The sequence below is a fragment of the Serinus canaria genome, chromosome 1, assembly GCF_022539315.1.
Source record: "Serinus canaria isolate serCan28SL12 chromosome 1, serCan2020, whole genome shotgun sequence".
Classification (NCBI taxonomy): Eukaryota; Metazoa; Chordata; class Aves; order Passeriformes; family Fringillidae; genus Serinus; species Serinus canaria.
In genome coordinates this window covers 98,713,382-98,735,780 of record NC_066313.1, presented here as the reverse complement: position 1 = coordinate 98,735,780, position 22,399 = coordinate 98,713,382, and the positions used below count along the sequence as shown (strand labels likewise).

Below are 22,399 nucleotides of genomic sequence, written 5' to 3'. Positions count from 1 at the left end.
GATTTTATCTCTATATAACCTTACATGAAAAGAAACAACTGTTAAAACCCAGTAATGGCAATCAGAGGAAATACATTCCTCTTTCCTCGTGTTTGATTTTTTTTTTTTGTCTCTAAATATAATGAAATGTGTCTTGAAAAGGATTGGCAGAAAAGAAATAAGCCAGTAAATGAACTAACCCATTGAGGGGTTGGTAACCCTATAGTGAAACAATTTATATATTGTCAGCCAAAATCTCAGAACTTTCTAAAAACTCCATAAATTACCATCATTTTGCTTGTGTTGCTTTTTTACATTAAAAATCTGTTTTTACAATAGAAGTTGTCAGGCTCTTCTCACGCCCAGTTTCAGTCATGGATGAGGGGAAAACAAGTACCTTTTTTCTAGGAAAATAAACCTTTTGCAAGACAGTTGTTGCTGAGCCCAGACAGAAAATGCCATACTGTTTTTGTTGATTTGTAGCTTTGATTATTTGTACAAATAGGTTTCCTTCAATTTGCAGACATCAGAGAGTAAACAGATATGCACGAAGACATTACATCATTAAAACTCTTGTAGAAATACTTTATTTTTAAATGCTTAGGGTTTTTATCTAAAATCAAACTACAGTTCAAAAAATATGTCAGTCCTTTGTGTAATAGAGTGTTTAGATTGCTCAATCACCACAGAGGCACATATTTTCATTAAGCTGTAATAATGTCTTGGGTGCATTCATGGTCATGTGGCAGGCAGGATGATCGAGAAAAAAAAACATAATTTACATGTTTTCCACGTTCTTCTGCCTTGGCAGTTGTTTTGAAGGACAGTTTCACATTGTCTCTTTAAAAAGTAGTTACAAAAGTACTGTATGATTGTTTTGTGCTACGCTTTAAACCACCTTAGTGTTTGTAAAGAAGTGTTTATTTGGCAGACAAGCCACACTGTAGTGTGGATATCCTGTGAGTGCTTCGGGTCTTCTGAAGCTACAGGCCTTCAGTAGCCACTCTGTGTGATGTATATGTTAGTGCCATATGGGTGCTGCAGAATGAGCATCAGTGGAAGGTCTATAACATAGGGTTCTCTTTGTTGCAGCTTCTCAAATAGGAAAAAAATTCAGCAGTAACTTGGTAAGGCCTGCTTTGTAGAATTGTGACTTGGTAGTTCAGAGTACCTGCCAGTAATTTGTACTTTACTGGAAGTAGTGTATGAGCAGAGATTAGTCAAAACACAAGCACAGATCATGTCAGCTTTGCTACATTACTGAGGTAGAAGAGGGCTTCAGAAAGCAGGAAGAAAAGTGAGTTTAGGATTCAGTCAGGAGAACCTTGGTAGAAGAGCACTTTCTGCATGCTCTGAAAATATGTGTGCATGCTCAGCTTCTTGAGTTGACCAGTATAACTTTTCTGCAGGATTAAAACTAAAATGACAATTTGCAGTTCTAACTTGGAAAGGTGTCTTGATTCCTTGGCAGTAAATATGGCTTGTACCTTTTCAGTGTGTGTTTATGTGAACAAACATGGAAATTCTGGGCCTCACCTGGATAAGAAGAAGGTTCAGCAGCTTCCAGACCATTTTGGACCAGGTCCTGTAAACGTGGTACTTCAGCAGGCTGTACAGGCTTGTGTGGATTGTGCCTATCAAGCCAAAACAGTCTTTGGATTTCTGAAATCTGGCCATCATGGAGGGGAAATGATAACTGGTATGTGAAGAAGCTCTATTTCTTCTGTTTCTTTACTTGTTGAACTTGAGGTGAGGCAGAAGAACTGAAGTAGTTGCAATGAATTTATATCACTTTTGTAGCTGTGTAAACACAGGTTTGAACATTGATGATGTATGATTTATCTTACTCTGAGTTCAGAGTGATTTGAACAATTCTTTAAATATAAATTAAAATATAGCAATAGCAGTGTTTAAATTACAAATGCACAATACATTTAGTTTCTTACACTAAGTAGAGCTTGTGTACCTCATTTAGCAGCTGTCAAACATTTGTCAAATAAACTCGCTACAAGTGAAGTAATCAGCTGTATTAATTCAAGTCATTCGCATAATCTCATCCATGCATGGCATTTGTGATCTTAGAGCATTAACCAAGTGGGTGACAAGTCTCAAACTAATCTGTTTAGCTTCCAGGCAAGTGGTTCCACATGTTAAAGTTGCTGCTGCTTCCCTTGCCCCATTCTCAGAACTGCAGCAGTATCTTAGGTCACTCTTCATCCACCTATGTCAACTATTATGGAATAGGTTTATTTCTATTACATACTAATGTCAGGTCTGTAGATAAATTATCTCAATCTGAATAGCTGCTGCTTGACATTTTTTCCTTCTAGGCTAGGAAATATTCTATCTATGACAGTTAGCACAATAATTCATAATTCCATCAGTGGTGGTAAAAGGCCTGGTATTACTTTAATCTCTTTATATAAACACCAGATATGAAAGATGATTAGTAGAAGAGAGGATCAGTTAAGTACTCGTAAAGATGTTGCTGTCTAACTGTATTTAAAGAGCAGCACCCCAGCCTGTGTATGGCAGAACTACAGTGAGCCTTGTTCAGGCATCCCCCTGAGTTGTGCACAAAATGGATGCTGCTTCTCTTCTGTGTAGTAGAGGTTTAATGGTGTCATATATATGTGGTTTTGAAACTGATACTGCTTTATTTTTTTAATATATATGAACATTTGTTATATTATTTATACCTTGCTCTACCTATTTCAAACAAGTTAGTTTTCTGGAGCAAAATGCCCTGAGATGTTCATTGCCAGTATTCTGTTTGTGATTGTTTATCATCAAGGGCTAAATCACAGGCCAGTGGCATCTCTGGGCTGTGACTGAGTAATTGAAAATAATAATTTCAAACAGGAGAGAGAAATTTCAAATTCCTTATGTAGTTGTGGCTTGTCTGCATTCAAAAATTCTGTACAAAAAGGATTTACTGTTGTGCACCTGGCTTCACCCCAAGGCCTGTAGTCTGGATTTGAGGAACCTGGCAATGTGGACTGCTCTGGAAGCAAGAGTCCTGGTCTGGCTGATAGTAAACCACAAGCCCCCACAAGTGTAATAAATCTGGCTGATAGTAAACCACAAGAAACCACAAGTGGGTTTCTACTGTTCTTGAGCTCTTGCTTCTCCTTGGCTTGTCAGACAGGTAGCTGAGAAGTGGCTGAGCAAACACTCCTTGTAATTTTATCAAAAATTTGTATGTAATAAGTTTTGTGAAGCGTAAAATATGTCTTAGATTAATGTAGCACATTACATCTCGCTGTGCACATGAATAGTAAGGAATAAGAGGGAAGCAATGGTAGAATAAAATAAGGAAATACATTTGTAGACTTTTTTTTTAAAGTGGGATTAGAGGGTGGCTTGTTGTTCAGGATTGGATTGGGGTTTTTTTTCAAACTGTCAAGAAAATAAAATGTTGTGGAGAGAATAAGCAAATAAATCCAAGTCTTTTGTGAACTGATGCTTTTATAGAAAGTATTATACCTTCCATAGGAGGCAACGGTGTGCTGATGAGGACATGGATAAAATAATCTTGCTAGAATACATGGAATAATTAGTGGGTTCTTTTGGTTCAGCTACCAAAGAAAATAATTGTTTTGAATAACACTAAATTTAGGATTTTTCCATATTTTCTTTCTCAAACAAAAGCACAAACTATGTTATTTTTGCCTAATGCATAAGCTTTCAATTCAGGCAAATAAAACAGAAAAGAAATGAAAGGCTTGATTAGAAAGCCCACTAATGGTGGTGGTGTCAGCCCCTTTCTTCTCTTTGTAGCACAGAGACTATGGTGTTTGGTGGGATGAAAAAGATTGAGCCTCAGATAAATTTTCTCAGGCAGCAAATTAAAATCAGACTCTAGGATAAGTGTCATCACTATCAGAAAAACACATTTCTCTTGATTGTTTTGTTCTCAGTCTTTTTCCCAGCTTGAACCTGGTAGGTAGAACATACTTAAAGAATGGAAGGTGAAGAAATGAGTATGACACTTCATCCTGAGGGCTGGGGTTGCACATGCAAGCTCCAGTCCCTGTTTATATATCATTAAAATTGAGCTAATTGCACCTCAGAGGTATTTATTTTTTCTCCTAGCATTTATCTGGGAAGTAAGATGCTTATGTTTTTCCCAAGCAGAGTAGACAGTTGAGCCTGTGGATCTGGATCTCACACCCTTGGTTGGAGTTTGTATGGGTGCCCTCAGGTGTTACGAGTCTGGGGGAGCTGTGTTTGCACTGAATCTTTATTTGTGGATTTTTCTCATAGAATGTTTTGCTGAGGCAGTCACAACACCTCAGCTGTTTCTTGATTTATTCTCTTGACAACTCCTGAGGAACATTGTTCTTTTCAATGTTTTTATTTTTTCAAAATGAGAAATTAAGGAGTCTAGAATAAGTCATTTCCCCAAAGGCAGTATAGGAAGATCCATAAGGCTATTATAGAACATTTTAAATTTCTGCTGTAGCTGACTACTACCTTACAGTTAATTTGTCAGGAGGTCAAGCTATGGTAGGTCTCACAGCCCATTTGCTCCTCAGAACTGGTTGAGTTCCAAGCAGAAATTTGCCTTTGGAGACCCTTTCCCCAGACAGGATGTAGAGGACCTTGTGCCTGAGCTACATGTGAGACTGTTAATCATTAGCATTTCATTTGGACATTGGAGCCTGGAAAAAACCTAATAGGCCATGGAAACACTCAGGGTTGTAGTACTGACTCTTAAACTTCAAGCAGTTGCACTGGTCAGTCTGTCACGAAAGCAGGTGGGAGAGGCAGCACATTGTTGTTGATGCTGGCTGGTTAACTCACATTAACTCTAATCAGAAGCTTCCTTACATCAACAGTGTAAGTAATTGACACTTCACATTTCCTAACGAAGCCTAAAATATGCTAGACTTAGGCATTTTCTTTGGTTTTGTGTATATTATCTGTCTCTTTTGTAACACAATATGGAAATATTCCTGAATTCAGATCTGCAAGTAAAGGCTTTCTTGTCATTTCTGGCTTTTTTTTTTTTTTTTTTTTTTAAAGCATCTGCTACCAACAAAATGTGATCCTTTAAAGCTCTGCTTATCATTTGGAAACTTATGTTAACAACAGAAAGCTGCATGACAGGCTGAAAACCAAAAAGACAAATTGATGCATAAACCTGGTGTTTATGGCACTTCTTTTCAGCCCTAAGCTTAAGTTGCAAGTTTGTTCCTGCTTTGTTCTAAAGCCTTCCTAATCACAAGTAACTAAAAGTTTCAGCTGATGTAACGGTAATTATTTATCCATGTATCTGGAGTATTGATTCTTTTCCAAACCTTACTAATTTTCACAAAAAAGAAAAATATCCTCAGCTGCCACATTGTTTGAGGGCAAGGAAAGAGATCAACAAGGAAGAGACATAGGCACATGTCCAGACTCTTTGTAATCACTCAGTTTAAAAGACAACAGATCCATTTGTGGCTGCTGTGGTATCTCTGCCACCTAACTCCTGTTGAAATAAGTGGGTGCTTGACCACTGTAGTGTTGACAGCAGGATAGATTTCTCTAGGGATAAAATAGCAAATAGCAAAACAATTTCTGAGTCAGAATTTCAATGGCAATGGATGCCAGCACCTTGCCACAAGTATTCTCCATTCAGCTAGAAACTGAGAAAAAAAAACCTAAAATTGTTTGTTTCATTTCTTTAGTCTTTTTTTTTCCTTTTGGTTTTTTTTTTCTTTTTTTTTTTTTAATAACTGTTTGGGATTTTTGTTGATTTTTTTGGAGGATTGTGGGGTGGTTTTTTAGCAAGTATTGTAAAGGGTCTTTCTTGTGCTATCTCCTGTAAATAGATGGTGGAGAGTTTGCTGCTTTATAAGTGATGGAAATTCCACATAGTGTTTCAGTGGTGAGGGAGTTGTAAGTTCTGTTGTACTGTTGTGAATCCAAAATTATTTTATTAAAATAAGTTCCCATAGAGCAAATTTAAACTGACATGGATCCCATGGAAGGTGAAATCACTGGATAGAAATTTTTTAAGCTATCAGAATGATTGCTTTCTCATGTCTTGCATGGTTTAAATCAAGTCTGCATGTTTTCTCCTTTTAAGTTAATGATGGTGTTTTACTATACTTCATGATGCTTGGGGGGTGTTTGACATAATCTTCTTATTCACAGCTTCCTTTGATGGGGAAAAGCATGCCATCAATCTTCCTTCTGTAAACAGTGCATCGTTTGTCCTACGCTTCCTGGAGAAGCTCTGCCACAGTCTGCAGTGTGATAATCTCTTCAGTAGCCAGCCTTTCAGCCCTTACATGGGATGTGCCCACAGTCCTATGGAGTACGATAGGAATAAGCCAGGTACTGTTAATCAGTTGTTATTTTCAACTGCTGATATTTCTGAGAAATGTGGGGACTTTATGAAATGCAACTTTTTAGTCTTTCTGTGACATGAATTGCTTAAAATTTATACACTTCAGTGAATTGGTTCCAGTGTGGAAGTGCTTTGACAGTAATGGATAGGTCATACCACATGTGCAGAAATAATTTTGCTCAGCAAACTTCTCCTTGTAGGCAAGTCAGAAAACATATGTACTTTACCACTGTGATACTGCTAAAAAGACAAGCTCAAAACTTCACATTTCATTTGTTAAATTTATGTTCGGCTCATTACTGAATTTACCAAAAGATGCTTGCTGTCTGTGAGAAGGCACTTCCCCTGAAAGGGAGTTCAACACAAGTACAAAGTCTTTTCTTTCTCTTTTTACCTTTCTTAGGGGTGGCTCAAAAATTTTACATTCCACTATGTACAGTCCTGTGATCTAGTAGAAAAACTTGTGAAATTGGCTGCTTGTGAAATTTTGTGTGAGTCCAATCCCTTTGCTGCACCACGAATGCAGAGTGAAGGGGAGATGCAATTACTTGCCCAAGATGTCCCAACAGATTGTTTGTAGGGCCTGGTATTACATGTCCCAGGTGAAGTCAGGAGTCGCAGCTGAGATAGCTTTGTTGTCAAGACAATTTCACAAGATTTATATTGGGAATGAAGCTTCCTCAGAGTTTTTTTGATAGCTGAGTCTGTGTTCCGAGTGCTGCTGTAGAAAATTTTTTTTCCTCTTTCCAATGCAGAAATTATATTTATAATTCCATCTATTGTATGAAAGTTCTTAGTTTTAACTATTCAGGAAGAGAGACAGGGTCAAGGTTATTGAGCTTTGAAATTTTGTATTGAAGTGACTGAGTCTGTGTGACACAAGAAATGGAACTCTAACCTGGTGAATGGCTGATGTCTGTCTTTGCTTTGGTCTCTGGACTTAGGCCATGAGCAGCTTTATGCTAGAGTAACAGGTAGTGACTCTTCCTCTTCACAGCCAAAGAAGAAATACCTGAAAACAGGAGTGCTAAACGATACCCTCAGGACTCTCCACCATACACTGCTCCTCTTTCCCCTAAGCTTCCCAGAAATGATGCTCATCCATCTGAAGGTAATTACATTATGTCAGGATTATATATTAGGATTATTTATGGTTTCAGTATTTCAGTATGGTTTCAGTCAGAAAGGACTGAGTGCAACATATGTATCTGGTTTGTCTCTAGCCTTTGACAGGTCAGGGTGGAAGCATGTTAATTATTGATCACTGGCACAGATTTTGCACTTAAGGAAGATCTACTGTAAGTTCCAGCAGTGCTTCTCCTAAACCGGCAGCCTTTTCTGTGAAGGGGCTCAGGCACACAGGTGACAGATGAAGCCTCCTGCTCCATATAGGGCTACTGAGCAGAAAACTAATTGCCTTCAAATGGGTTAGGAGGTAAATTGGAAGCAACTCTTAACTCCAGGCTGGGTGCATTAGGTGAGTAAGGGCTTGATGTTACAGTTCAGCTGAGTTTATGGCTAGCTAGCTGCCAGTGGAAGTTGTGCTGCTCCTTTGTGCTTTCCTTGCCTCCTTGTCCCTGCACTGAGTCATAGCCCACCCCTGCTCCTTTTCCCTGGCTGGGTAGTGAGCTGAAGCAGTGAGCAAAAGCACAGAAAACATTCTGGTGAAGTCTTGTTTTACTTCTCTGGAGTGACTCTGTGTGGACTTGGATGAGCACAGGGAAGGATTGAGTGGAAGGGGAGCGGTGTGGCCCCCCTGTGACAGCTCACTCTTAGGTTGGTGTAGTTCACAGATGAAATAACACTTCTTCCTGTTGTGCAGCTCAGCTGCAGTAACTGAGCACATGTCTAGTCTTAGTCTGCCTCAGATATGAAGTAAAGCATCTAGGTTTAAATGTCAGTGAGAGATTCACAGTGAAATGCTTGAGTATTTGCTATTTAACTGGTTAAGACATGGTAAGTTGATGATACTGACTTATCCCATCTGATACATACTTCCTCTTGCAGCAAGGTACCTGCACATCATTTCCAAGGGGTTTTTTGAAGTATAATGGGGATTAGTAATTTTTTCCTTCTTTTTTTCTTTCTTTTTGTTTGCGACTTTGACATGATTTTGTATCTATTGCCACGAGTGGAGGTGGGAAATCTCTTCTGTGCATATTATAAAGCCAGAAGACTACGGTTAAAGCAGAAAAGGATGTAAAATTAAAATGTTCCAAATGATAACTTATTTAAAATGATATGTCTTATTATTTTGTGATGTATATATATATATATATATATATATATATATATATATATAACATATTCACATCTTTATATTTCCTGTAGCTGTTATTATACACAGTTCTGCATTGATTATTGACTTCCCTGTCTTCAGAAAAGAAGTTCTGGTTTAATTCCAGAGATACATTATATATCTAAGTTATATTTCTGGTACTAACATAATAAGTGTGGAGCACTTAATAATGCTCAAATGAAGTTGTTCCATTTGGAGCAAAACAAATGTTTAAGTAGATCTGCACTATCTTGTAAGAAATCTTACTCAAGTAAACATGAGTGCACCTACTGCTTTTTATTCCTTGTTTGCTAGTGGATCTTCTACAGATGGAGTCAGGGTACCCTCTAAAATACTTTTTAAGATCACTAGTTCATTTTAAAATTCAGTTACTTGAATAAAAAGTAATTAAAGTAAGTGTTTTTCCATAGTTTCAGGGGTTTGAATTTGTACTCTGTGTATTTTAACAGGCAAAGTGTTCTCTAGCATTGTGTGTTTCCCATTAGGACAATGTCCTCTGCTGAAAATCTGGAGGCAATTTTGTAGCGGTCAGTCATGGGTTGGTTAACAAAAAAGATCTGCCCCCAAAAAGTTCTAGTTCCATTGAGACAGTTGTCTTAAAATAGTTGTTTTGAAATATCATTTGAAGGCAAAATGGAGTAATTGTGGGAAAGTCTTTCAAACAGCTCCTTTTCCTTCTGATCTGCTCAGGGATATGCTTTGCAGGTTTTGCTGCCTTTCTTGCTCACTAACAGTTTCTTCTTAAAGTTACGAAAGATAAAGAAGGAGGGAGTGGGGAATAACTCAGACTCCCTTCCCCTGAAAACAGAGTGTTCCTACTACTGTGTCCAATTACATCATTTTGTTATGTATGAGACAGAACAACTGGCTTCTGATTCCCAGAAGAGCCTCAAGAAAACAAAACATCCAGTTCCTGCTAAGGCTTCAGTGCCTAAACAGTCTGCTGTCATCCTTACATTTGAAACTTAAGGCCTCTTACTGGCCTTTCATTAATCTGCCCAGAGGTCAGGCATTCTGCAGTGAAACCTACCATCTCCTTCCATATCCCAGCTGCTCAAAATGCCAAGGTAGGCGAACTGTGTCACTCCATGGATTGCAGTGCTCCATTTCGTAGATGCAAATTTGGCTGCATTTTGTTTGTAGAGAAACTGGATGGATGGATTAGAAAGTGCATTGGATACTATAGCTAATGAACAGAAAGCCTTCCCTAAAAAATGAGGGGAAATATGCCAGCTTTTCCACCTTGTATATGAGTTTATAATTTACAGTAAGATAAATTCAAATGCTGATATCTTGGAGGAAAAAAAGCAGAGTGGATCTTTCCCAAACCTAGTATTTCCTTCAGGATATTTAACATCAGAGAGAAACCTGGGATATAACTGGAATGAATACAATTAAGTTCTTTTGCAATACAGTAAATTTTAAACTTTTTTTTCTACAGAAATCTTGACAAACATAAAGTAAGCCAATTATTAAAAAAAACCAAAACCCAACCTACTACCAGATTCCTGCTAGTTTACCATAAAAACTTTAAAAGTCTTTTTCCTTATGTTACATGGAATTGATACATGCTATAATACTCCAGTTGAAACTCTCAGCTGGGGAGTGTTGTCTCCATTGTTCCGTCCTACCTTTCAAGACTTCTGAAATCTGAATGTACAGGTTCAGTCATTTAAACCTTATAGTCCTTCATACAACTTTGCTGTAACAATTTAAGGTATAAGCTCTGCCTTTCAGCCTTGGACTGAGATGTGGTTTCATTCTCTACAGCTCTAATTATCCCTTGATTGGCTACTTTTTAATTTTACAGTGTGCATCATTTACTTCATTTTTTAAAGTCTCTATGAAATTCTGTGGAATGATACCTTTTGTTTTTAATCTTGGTAATTTGCTGCAAGTACTTCTGAGAAATATAAAGGCTTTTATTTTCTTGTTTGTTGTCTTCAAACAAACTCAGTAGCTTCTTTTTTGGTTTTTTTTTTTGTGATTTGGGTCTGACAAACTAGAAAGTTTTGCAGCGGTTATTTTAAAAGTCAGTTGTATGAAAGAGAATGACTTGTATCCATAAAAGCTTCTTTATTCCATGACTGTCAAATTTAGTAAAAGATGTTACATCACCTAGCAGATAAAGAGTCCAGGAAGGCTGAACATAAAGATGCAGGAGCAGGCTGTCCTCACATGCTGATGAACAAGCTTGCACAGAAGAAGACTGTCCTAGCTGAACAAAAAAGTTTGACTGGAACTCAGGGAAAAAAAAGGACTTTGGAAGAAGGGGCAGGAAAATCAGAAGGACTACAAGAATGATATTAGGTTATTTGGGGCAAAAATTAGAAAGGGTAAAGCCCAAATAGAGCTTAATCTGGCTACTGCCATAAAAGACAAGAAAATTTTTATCTCATTTTTCTCAGCAGTCAGGGGAGGGCTAAGGAGACTCTCAAGCCTTTATTGGATGTGGGGGGAAACAAAGTGATGAAGTTTTAGGAAAGCTATTTGAAGTACTTTGTGCCTCCTTTTCTTCTGTCTTCAGTAGTGAGATCAGTTGTTCTCCATGTACCTAGCATACTGAACTGGAAGGTAGGGATGGGAAGCAGATTGAACCCCCCACAATCCAAGGGAAAATGGTCACCACTTGTGCACAATGTGCACAAGTCTCTAGGACCATATAGAATCTGCCCAGGAGTACTGAGGGAGCTGGTGGAAGTGCTCACCTCCTTTCACTCACTGTGCTCTACAGTTACGTGACAGGAAGTTATTGGGAGGTGGGAATTCATATTTTCTCCCAACTAACACTTCTCCCAAGCAATAGGACAAGAGGAAATGGCCTCAAGTTACGCATGAAGAAGTTCAAATTGGGTATTAGGAAAAGTTTCTTCACTAAAGTCTTGTCAAGCGTTGGAACAGGCTGCCCAGGGTTGAGTCACCATCCCTGGGAGTATGTAAAAGACATGTAGATGTGGCTCAGTGGTGAACACAGTGGTACTGGGTTAACAATGGTCATTGTGGCTTTTTCCAGCCGAAAGGATTCTGTGGTTCCATTCTGTGATTCTATGGTCTTGCCTTACTGAATTCACTAAGCAGGGAGCTGGCTCTCTGAGAGCCTTTAACTCCCTTTCAGGGTTGTGATGTTTGAAGGTCAAAATACACATAACAGTTCTTCAATGTACTACACTTTAAACAGGATTCAGAAAGAGAACCTGAGTGAACAGCCTCAAGCAAGAGGTTCAGAAGAGAACCTCAAGCAAGTTGAAAGCATGCTTGAGAAGGTCACTGGGTTTTTTAGGAAAATATTCTTCCTTTGGTTTTAATTGGGCATTTGCCCAATAAATTCTTGAAAGTTTTCATATAGGAAGGGTAGTAAAAAGGCTTATTTCAGGAACTTGTTTTGCAGAACATACCAGTTCTTATTCCAAAGAATATGCTGCCTCACTAGCATATGTTTTATAACTTCAGTAGAGTTATTTTCAAGATGGTAGTGTGGGGCTTACACTTCTGTGAACCTGTTAGCTGTATTTTTCCAGCTCTTAACTCTCCTGCCAAAGCAGCATTTGTTTCATACAGATTTGTACATCATGCTTCCAACTTCTTTCTTGTGCTAGATATTGGTCTGATGCAAACAGAGGGGAATATCTATGATTGCTAGAGAATGGAGTGGTTTTCCTGTTGATTTGGGTTTCTTTCCCTCACGCAGCATCCTTCTCTCACACAGACATGAATTGGGCTGAATGGGAGTGGAATTTTCAGTAATCAAGCAAACCTGGCTCCTGTCTCATGGCCCAGGGAAAGGGACATGCTGAACTACATTCAAGTCGCTTTGAATCAGTATTGACAGACTTTAAAAAGTTTACAAGTCTTCTGAGTGGATGTTGTTTTTCTTTTGTAGAGTATAAATTCGCTGAAAAGACATAAGAACTAGAATATTGTTACACTCCCTCCTGAGACTTCACTTTTTTTTTTTTACTTGCTCTGTGGGTTCAGTAATTTACCTGTATCTTGAGCTTTCCAGAGTCTGCAGTTAGAGACCTTGAAACCCTGCCCTATGCAAAGAACTGTGTGAAGATAGAGCAGGGTGGTCAAAACATGTTACATTAGTGTGCCATACTAGGCACTCAGAGCCTTCCGTGGCTTTGTCTGTAACCTCTTCCCTTTTTAATAATGGCACGTCTCTCTGCACCTGTTGGGGTCCATAGATATTAATTGTCCACTTGTTTTCTTTATGAAGTTGGTAACTCCCTCTGCTGTTTAGAACTTACTAAACAATTGTTAGTTTACATGAGGGGTTTTTTTGCATTAATAATGTCTTGCAAAATAAATGCTACATAATATTAATGGTTGGCTTTTTAATGATATGTTTAAAAAGCAATGAAAATTCTTGACTAAAATTATTTGATGTATCAATATTAACAGCAGACAATTTTATTTTAAAAAAATTCCTCTGTCATTTCCCTGCTCATAGCTTTCAGTAAGTACAACTGAAATGATTAATGGAAGAATGTCTCAAATTTGACATATTAAATCTTTTGCTACAAAAATAATGTTTGAAAAGACAATAAGAGCCCAATGATTAGTTGAGGAAAAGGGACAAGCATTCAGTCTCAATGATTGTCTCACAAGAGATTTGTTAAAAGGATTACAATCTGTCAGTACTTTCAAGAGAACATAGCTAGGCCTTAAGTAACAAAGGTGTGATGTCCATCACTTTGAACATATTGGTGCTTGCTTTTTGTGTAGCAGAAACACTGCCTATAGAGGAAAACAGCACTTCCAAAGAACACCGATTTTCTGAGGATTCTATGGATTCTGCACTTAATTCTGTAAATCCATCAAACCCACCCTGTCGAAATTCCATGGAGTACTGCCCTTCAGGAAATGCTGCATATTACAGAAATTCCCATCAGCCAGCAACTGCTACCTCAAATTCAGCCCCAGTCCTGCGCAGGCTGTCCCTGAGCTCAGCTGGGAGCAGTGGTTACTATGAAGTCAGTAGGAATCGGATACAGAGGAGGATTGAAGGTATGCTGTTACACAAAACCTTCCAGAATATGTAACTGCTTCAATTAACAGGCAAAGTTATGAATCAAGAAGTTCTTTGCCATTGGAGAGCTTGCATATGGAGTGAAATGTGCTGTTGCCAAGCATGTCAGGCTTGCTAACATAACTGCAAGTACAGAACTTAAACCTTTTAGTATTAATAGTGTAGTGCAAGCCCGGGAAGGTCTTTGCTGCTGCAGCTTCTTCTTGCTGTTGTGATGGACCCTGCAGCAAGCCAGAGCAGACAGGGATAGTTATATGCAGCTCACTTCCTAAGCATCTTATCAAACATTGCCATGTTGCTGAAATACAGGGATAGGGTTTCCTACTGTCTCTCCCTCTGTCTGCACAGCTTCACTTGCCTTTGCCTCATTCCCAGCTAATAGCATCTTGGGACCCGGGAGCCAAGTACGAGTAAAACTAATCCCTCTAGGTATGTCACAGTGCTAATTTGTGCTGCTGTAAATATTTGCAATTATAGAAGTCATTTAAAGACAAAAGGAACCGTTCAGTATTATTAGAAGGGAAATAAAGTATTTTTTCATTTTTATATATTGCAAACAATGCATAATAAATGCCATAAGATAATATTAAAGTGTCTTATGTGAAATGAAATGTATTATCCCTGGCTGGCTGATGGGAATTTCTGTACAAACTAATGTTACTTCTTCCTTTCACAATATTTTTGTATTAAAAGCTGCAAGTTCCACAACTGGACCGGATTTGAATTCACTAAAAAGGGAACCTTCAAGAACATTGAATAAGGATCCTTCCACTTGGTCAATAGAGGAAGTAGTGCGTTTTGTGAAAGAAGCTGATCCACGGGCACTGGCTCCGCATGCAGAACTCTTCAGGAGACATGTATGATGCTTGTCTATTCTGTTCCAGTAGATTGTATCATGTTAATCTCTTAAAATACAACTTTCATGTCTATCAGTCTATTTGCAGCTGGAGGTGGAGTAGACTCTCCTGATATATTAGAGAGAGGTAGAAAATTACTTTTCTACCTGAAAACCCTCCTGCAGTATATTTTTTTCTGTCTTACAGTCTAGCTAGACTAACATAAATAGCCACTTCTTTCCAGTGTATGTGGAATAATGCCAACCTGAAAGTGCCCAGGTTCTGATGGCCAACATCTGTGGTACCCCTGTCCTCCCTGGTGCCTCTAGAGATGATGGCTTTCTCACGTACAGTGCATGTCATTCAGTCCCCCTGTTTTGGAGAATTAATCTTCTAGAGCAGAGATAATGTTCCCCGTCGTTAGCTAGGCACTTGGTCATTGATACTAAAATTCAGGGAACTTAAATATTTAATTAATCTATTTGAGAAAACAAGGGTTTCATAGGTCTGACTAGATGTTATCTTTAGAGACAGAAACTGTTATCAGTTTGCGGTAGGTTTGGTCTCCCCTATTTCTTCTTGCTGTGCCTTTCTATGGTAGGTTGCTTGGTAAAGAGCTGCTTTCTTTTTTATTTTATTGCATATATGGCCCTCCAAGAGATTGGCTTTCTCTTTAGTAGTATTTCACGTATGTTCTGCTCCAGCTCCTCCTAACAGTTTAATCTCTGAGTAAACTGGATTAGAATGAAAAATAAAAATAACTTCTGATGTAGATGCCTGTCTTATATTTTATTCTTAGCTGTATAACAACAGTAAATGTCGCTTGTTTTTGTAAGGTTTATGTTTAAAAAAGTAAGAGAGAGTGTCTCTCTTTATGGTGCTTTATGGAAATAATTGCCTGTCAGTGGTATGTAATGATAATAAGAGTTTAGGATTTTCATATTCCAGCAGCTTCTCAGTCAGGCAGTTGAAATCTGACTAGGTTGTCCTTGGTCTTGATCCTGACAATCTCCTTGTTTCAACATGGAAATAGATCTAATTTCCCATATTTAGATGGTCTCTAGCCCTTTCCTCCATGTGACCATTTGCACACGCATGCCAAAATCCTCCCACAGCTGTTTTCAAGGTTCAGTGCAAGGCCTCAGTGCTTGGATCATTTAATCTCTAACTGCACAGACCTTCCTTTGCAGCTTCTTTTTATTTTTTCCCTTGACCCATTCACTTTGTTTTCCTGGTTGGAAACTCTAATTCTGAGGGCTGTTTGGTCAGTTTCTTTTATTTACTATACCTTTCTTTCTTTAACATCTCAAATACTTAATCACACATTTAAAAATACTAAAACAAACTAAATTTCAGTGGTCATCTGTAAATTCAAACTTACAGTTGCTGTTTTATATATAGTACATATATATTTTACTACAGTATCAACAACTATAATGTACTTTCCTGTTTTACCATGCAGCCTGTTAAAGTAGTTGTCTGTTGTGTTTATTCTCTTCCTCCTGCAGGAAATTGATGGGAAAGCGCTACTCTTACTGAGGAGTGATATGATAATGAAATATATGGGACTGAAGCTGGGGCCTGCCCTAAAGTTGTGCTACCACATTGAACGACTTAAACAAGGGAAGTTCTAGCCAGTGGGGATACCACAAACGTGAGTTGGGATCACACCAAGCTCTCAGGTTCGCAGCCATCGCCTGGATTGGAAACGCTTTTGCTGATACAAACCTTTATTTTTTGAAAGTGGCCTTGAATTGTAAGAGAGACATTCAGGATAAAGGTGGGGAGGGATTTGTATTACATTCTACATTTACATTCTAGTATTTTTGCAAACTCTTTCACAGAAAGTTGGCAGGGAAGGACAATTGATCATACTGGGTGTGGGCAGGTCTGGTAACAATGCTCTCCAAATCCTGAAAAGTGTGTTCTGTGTTACAGGCTTCAGCCAATGTGTTCATATCCAGAACCAAAACAGCTGAATCCCAAAGGAAAATAATAAATTAAACCAGCATCAGGTGTTAATTTTTTTTTTTACAGGGGTGGCTGTAAACTTTTATATTGCAAGAAAATCTTAAAATAGAAGATTTCATCTCTGTAGTGAATATTCTGGTCTTTCAGAAGAGAGGAAGGGTAATAGAAGAGAGGGCTTAATACAAGTATAAGCTTTTATAAAGTGTGATTATCAGTCCTTTGGGAAGTTATGAGGACAAATGTATCATATATTGTCAGTTTAGGCAGGCAGTAAATATTTCTGTTTCATGGAAGGTCATATTGGCTGTATAAACAGCCATTTCTGAGACAGACTGGTTTCACTGGAACAATGCCATCCACATATTAAACATTCCATCTTTTTGCTAAGTTTGGCATGGATGTGTTCATGCTTTTTATATGTACACGTGTATATGTCAGGGAAATACATACTATATGAAAATAAACATAAACACTGTACATATATTTTCAGTTTTTTAATGTATACTTTGCACTGTGCCAGAGAGAACTGTACAATTTCTTAGGGTTTTTTACCAGTAAATTTAGTTGTGTATTACTTTCATTAGCACCTGTTTAATTTGTTCTTGGAGTCAGAAGGTGACAAACAATCAAAAGGTGTTTTTATTCATACAGGCAAGATCCCTGTACTATGCAATACTCCTGGTTATTCATCCCTTAACTCTGAGCCATATATTCTGATATATATTTGGAAAGACACATTTGGTTCCAATGTTTTGGGTTTATATTTCCTGTGAGGAAGTGCTACTATGTAACTGATAAACCTTTTTTTGGGTAAAATTGGTGCTGTTTGTATAAGCTGCAAGAATGAGTGGTGATAATAAAACAGTTTGTTGTCACTGCCAGTTGTAAAATACATCAGGGACAAGAAAATATACTTTCTGTTTAGGAAACTGAATGTACTGTATGTAATAGTCAAGTGATAAAACTGTTTGTTAGGGAAGGTGTAGTCCTAAAATGGTAGGATTTATTATATTTCTTAATGCCTTTTTATATGAAAGCATATAGTATAAATGTATTTTTTACAAATTCCTTTTTTGAAAATGACTTTCTTTACCCATAGACTGATACTCATCAGATTTCAGCAGAGGTACTTCTAGAAAACAGTGTATTTTGTGACTCACAAGTCCAAGTATTTTGTTATTTTATGTGACTGCAATACAATTTCAATTCAGAAAGTCATTTGGGCCCTGAGAATTGTTTTTGTTATTACATCATTAGACATTTGACACTAAAGTTTATAGATTTGTTTTGCATATCTTTTGTGGTGCATGTATGCTTAGGTGATACAATACAGGCACGCTCTTTATAGTAAGAAAATGTCAGAGCATTGATTGAAGAAACAGAGTAGTTTCTCTTGGTGTTAGAAAAATACTGGCTTCACTTTCATATGGTTACACCAAAAATTATATATGAATGAAAACATCCTGCTCCACGTGTTTGGTATATTGTTTATACATATAAAGAATTGTATCCTGCTTCTTCTATGCTTTATTATGCTGAATTTGGGTTCTTCAGCATAAAAAGATCCCATACAATTTAAGTGGAGGTAATTGACTGAAAACAATTTTCATTTTTTACATTGCCCTTGGCATAAGAAAAACAAAGATGTTTGAATTTTCTGTTTGGTCTTTTGTACATGGCACTATTATGGGTATAAATATTTGTTCAAGGCTTTCTGTGTACCCATGTGCACAAAGATAACTGTGATGTTGCTGTACCAGAATTTCTCCGTGTGCTGTTGCGTGAGTTTCAAGCATTCAGTCTTACAACAGAATATATTTTTTATTCTTTATTTTCAGTGGGATGTTCTTATCTAGCAAGAAAAATAAAATAGTTTGTTCATTGTTGTAAATGTCTGTTCTGTTTGATGCCATGTGGATGGGTGAGTGCTCTCTGCAAGGCCAGGGTGGCTGTCTGATCTGGCATTTGGCTGTTCTTGACAGCTCACAGAAACATCTGATATAAGGAGGTTTTAATGAAAAGGGTAAGATCATTCCAACCTTGTTCATCTGAAGCAATTAATGTTTGAATTTGGGTTGTTCTATGCTTTCAAAGTAAGAACTTAACTAGTCAGTCAGCTATTTTGTTTTGTATATCTTGTTATCCAACTTAAAACTTATAGAATTCTCATATAACCACTGAGGGAAAGAGGCTGTGCTGTGTTCAGATAAAGATATGAAGTATTTCAAATCAAAGCAGTTAATGGCAGTAAGTTTAAACTTTGTAGACTTCAAGATTTCTTACTTCTGTGATACAGAAGTCTCTTGTTCAGTGACTGTTATGGGCAATCAACCGTGCCTGAGAAGGAGCTTGGATTGGGTTGATGGTAACCTCACAACTGTCACTGGCAGTTGATGAAATTTGGAAGTTGGCAGTACCAACAGTTCAGAGGCATTTTGCATTTGATCTCTCTCAGAACATACTTGGTGTCTTTTTGGTGTGTATTTGATATACAAGACAATATGATTTAGTCTCTCTGTTTCTCCAAGTTGCTTTTCTATCAACATCTGTTTATCTGCTTCTGTAAATTTTGGTCATCTTGGAAGACAGTGCCATAACTCCTCAGTGCATTGTGGGACTATTGGAAATTAAAATACTGCTGCCTGGGAGGACTAGCAGCTCTAAAAATTATTTTTGCAGAACACCTATGCAACAGTGAAATTGAAGAAGTCTGGAGGGTAGCGTGTGGCAGTATACATATTGTTAGACTTTTTCACATATATGTAGGAATGACAGTGAAATACAGCAATATTGTGTTACCAATGTTGGCTTGAAGGATGGAGCATCTTCCCCTTTCTTGTTTCTTTGGATAAAGACACACCATTTTTTATTTCAGGTGGTAGACACAGGCACAAAGATGTTCATCTTAGGAGTATTGGTAGAAACTCTTCCTCTGCAGTCAGGGATATAATTTGCAAAAAGTGGTGTTAACCTTCTCTGTGGCTCTGACAGTTTTATGTGAGTCTGTGGATGTGATTATATAAACCCTGAACATGATACAAAAATTCTGAATTTGAGTATCTCAAATATTTTTGTAGGGGAAAAATGAGCCCTGGGTGGGGATGACTAAGATCTTGAACTTTTAACCTGATCAGATAAAAGTTTCTTTGTGCTTGTCTTTCCTTTAATTTAAGCTGAAATTCAGAGAATTGAAATATGGGTACATTGAGGCAAAGTTGGTATTCAGTAATTCAGCCTTTTCCATGTTCTATGTAATGAGGTCCCCCACCTCATTCAGCAGCAGGCCCAAGTTTTCCCCAGTCTTCTTTTGTTAGTTATAGAATGTTGTCTATTTTAATGCAGGATCATGGAGAGAAACACATTTTAAAAGAGAATGATAGCAGTATTTTTTTCTTTGGCCAGCTAGTTACATAATAGAGGAAAATGAATGAAGAGGTGTGAACCTCTTCTAAGTAATGAGCGTCTTCATCTTTTTGTCGCTCTTTCTGCCGAGTTGAGGCTGTGTAGAGTTACACTGGCTTGGCTTGAAGAGGAAAAAAGAAAAAAAGAGAGACCTCATTGAGATCAATTTCAAAGGTCATATATTCCTGCTCTCTGTCTTTATTACATGTAAAACCGTGGGAGTGAGTAAAAAGTGCTCATTTGGAACTGCCTAAGAGTGATGCAGGGAGGCAGAAGCTGATTTCATGTCCATTTTAGTGGTGAAATAATTGCTGCTTTTTTTTCAAGCCTTGATTATAATCTTTCGCTCTGTAAAGCTTACTAACTAGCCCATAATCCTGGGATTGTGTTCCCCAACTGTCAGTGTTCCTGTTGTTTCAAAGGTCATGCAGAGCCATTTTGAGACTTGTTAAAATCTGAAGAGTCTGTTGTAAACTCAGTGTTGTGAGTCTGCAACTGTATATATAACATTTTATTATATATTTAGTTTTTTTTAGTGTGAAAACTGCAGAAATAGAGTTGGGGGTTATTTAATGGTGAAGTATTTTGCTACTTTGTTCTCTGATGGTTTGTTCTAAATAAATCCTTATTATTGTGGCTGTGGTAGATGACGGGAGTCCTGTAAATACTTAAAATATGCCATTACAGTGATCCAGCGGGCTTTTAAATTCCTTGCTTACATAATCATCCTTTCCTGTCCTAGCAGATAATTTTGATTAGCTGTAATTTGTCCCATTTGAATCAGAATTAGCTTCTATCAGCTCCAGAATCTCCCAGTCCTGCTGTACATGCTGAGGAGTCCTGCACAAGCTGCTTCTCCTCATAGCTTTATAGACCACTGCTAGTTTTATTTCAGCTTTCATTAACTGCAGGGGAATTGTTTAGTGCTGACAGCAAAGGCTGCACATCTCTACTTCTTTTCTTTTTAAAATGCACAAAGGCATTATCATCCACAGAGATTCAATTTCCAGCTTCCGAAATCTAAGGCCTTTGAGGACAAACAGCACAAGCAAGCAGATGCCAGCACAAGGGGAAGGGGAGATTGCATCCCATGTTGTCTGAACAGACAAGCGTGAACAGATGTACAGCTTGAAGCTGGCTGAAACCCTCTCTGCCAATGGTTATTTTCTAGTTGTGACAGCTGGAAGAAAATGAATATGCCACAAAAATACCATGACAATTGCCATTACCCTGTGTTGGCTGTCCCAGCTCTGAGGTCCAGATCTGGAAAGACAGACTCATCTACCCTTCCAGGCAGATGCTGAGGCAATTGGCAAGGCTGAGGCAATTGGCAAGGCAATTGGCAAGGGAAAAAACCATAATGAATGATGGTACACCTTAGGAAGTCTGGTGTTCAAATGCAAGAGGTCATGATTTTACTGATTTTTTTTTTTTCCTTTCTCATATTTAGTTTTTTTCAGTAGTTATGGAGGCACTCTGTTTCCCCAAGCAATTGGGCTAATGCTGTTTAGAATTCCAAGAGTGAGGTTTTCAAACAGGTCTGAACTCTTCCTCAACTTCAGTCTGTCCACACTAGTGCTGCAGGACATGTTTCCTCCTGTTGAAGGCCCTTTTGAGGGAAGGATCTTCCCATGTGCTTCTTAATCCTGCATGTTATGAAAAAAAAGGGAAGGAGCCTGCAGCTTTTGCTTGCTTTATCTCTGATGTACCAGCGATTGCTACTGATTTCAGCCCTTGCCTGGGGATGTGCATGGTACTTACTCTGTTATGAACAGATGCCTCTCACCTGCACAATGTTACTCAAGGTGTGATCTACAAACTGCTTTTCATTTTAAGTCCCTGTGCTTATATAAGCAAAATTGTGGGGAGGGAGAAATTAATTAATAAATGCTCAGATTTAGTCTACCCTTTGTTTATGCTTGTACTTTAGGGGTGAGCTGGAATATAATTGCTAATAATTGTTATGTTGGAACATAATTGCTTATTAGGTTCAGTGAGTAATGGGACAGGGGGCAGGTTTTGTTGGTTGGTTGGTTTTAGTTTGGGGTGTTGTAGTTTGGGTTTTTTTTCTGGTGGGGTTTTTATTGTTTGTCTTGGTTTTTGGTGGGGTTTTTCTTGGGTTTTTTTTTTTTTTTATCTGACTGCTATATGCTGTTCATTTGTTTTCAAGAGGGCAGCTCAGCAAAAGGGAGCATATTACTTTCATACATCTTTGCATTCACTGTAATATATTAATTGTAATTGCCTGGGTGGTGCTTGGCTACAGGAAATGAACAGGTTGGGGAAAGTTTAAATGTTTTGAAAGAAAACAGAAATGCAAGACTAGGATGAGTGATAGGGTTTGCTTGCAATAAACATGAGAAGGAAAATACATGGAGAATGAAGTAATGGAAAATTAGGAAGGAGAAAACCAGGTGGATATATCAAGATAAACTGTTTCAGATTCACAGATGACTTGTGCCTTTGACTGTTCATGTTAAGCTGGAATTTTTAACAGGAAAGTTAGGAATAAACATTTTGAACCATGTCAAAGATTTGAA

General features: G+C 37.9%; 1 protein-coding gene across 10 annotated transcripts in view; it reads left to right on the top strand.

Moving 5' to 3' along the window:
• The window catches only part of SCML2 (Scm polycomb group protein like 2), a 72,008-nt gene extending 53,660 nt beyond the window's left edge, over nt 1-18,348 (top strand). For 8 of the 10 annotated variants that reach the window (XM_030234923.2, XM_030234918.2, XM_050978557.1 and 5 more), the window contains 6 exons: nt 1,475-1,678; nt 6,124-6,306; nt 7,317-7,430; nt 13,347-13,628; nt 14,344-14,507; nt 15,995-18,348. In XM_030234923.2, the coding sequence (XP_030090783.1) occupies nt 1,475-1,678; nt 6,124-6,306; nt 7,317-7,430; nt 13,347-13,628; nt 14,344-14,507; nt 15,995-16,120 (1,073 nt within the window). In that variant the 3' untranslated portion in view covers nt 16,121-18,348. The remainder of the gene's footprint in view (nt 1-1,474; nt 1,679-6,123; nt 6,307-7,316; nt 7,431-13,346; nt 13,629-14,343; nt 14,508-15,994) is intronic. The other 2 variants (XM_050978561.1, XM_050978576.1) reach the window with 2 other exon arrangements.
• Nucleotides 18,349-22,399: the final 4,051 nt, after the last annotated feature.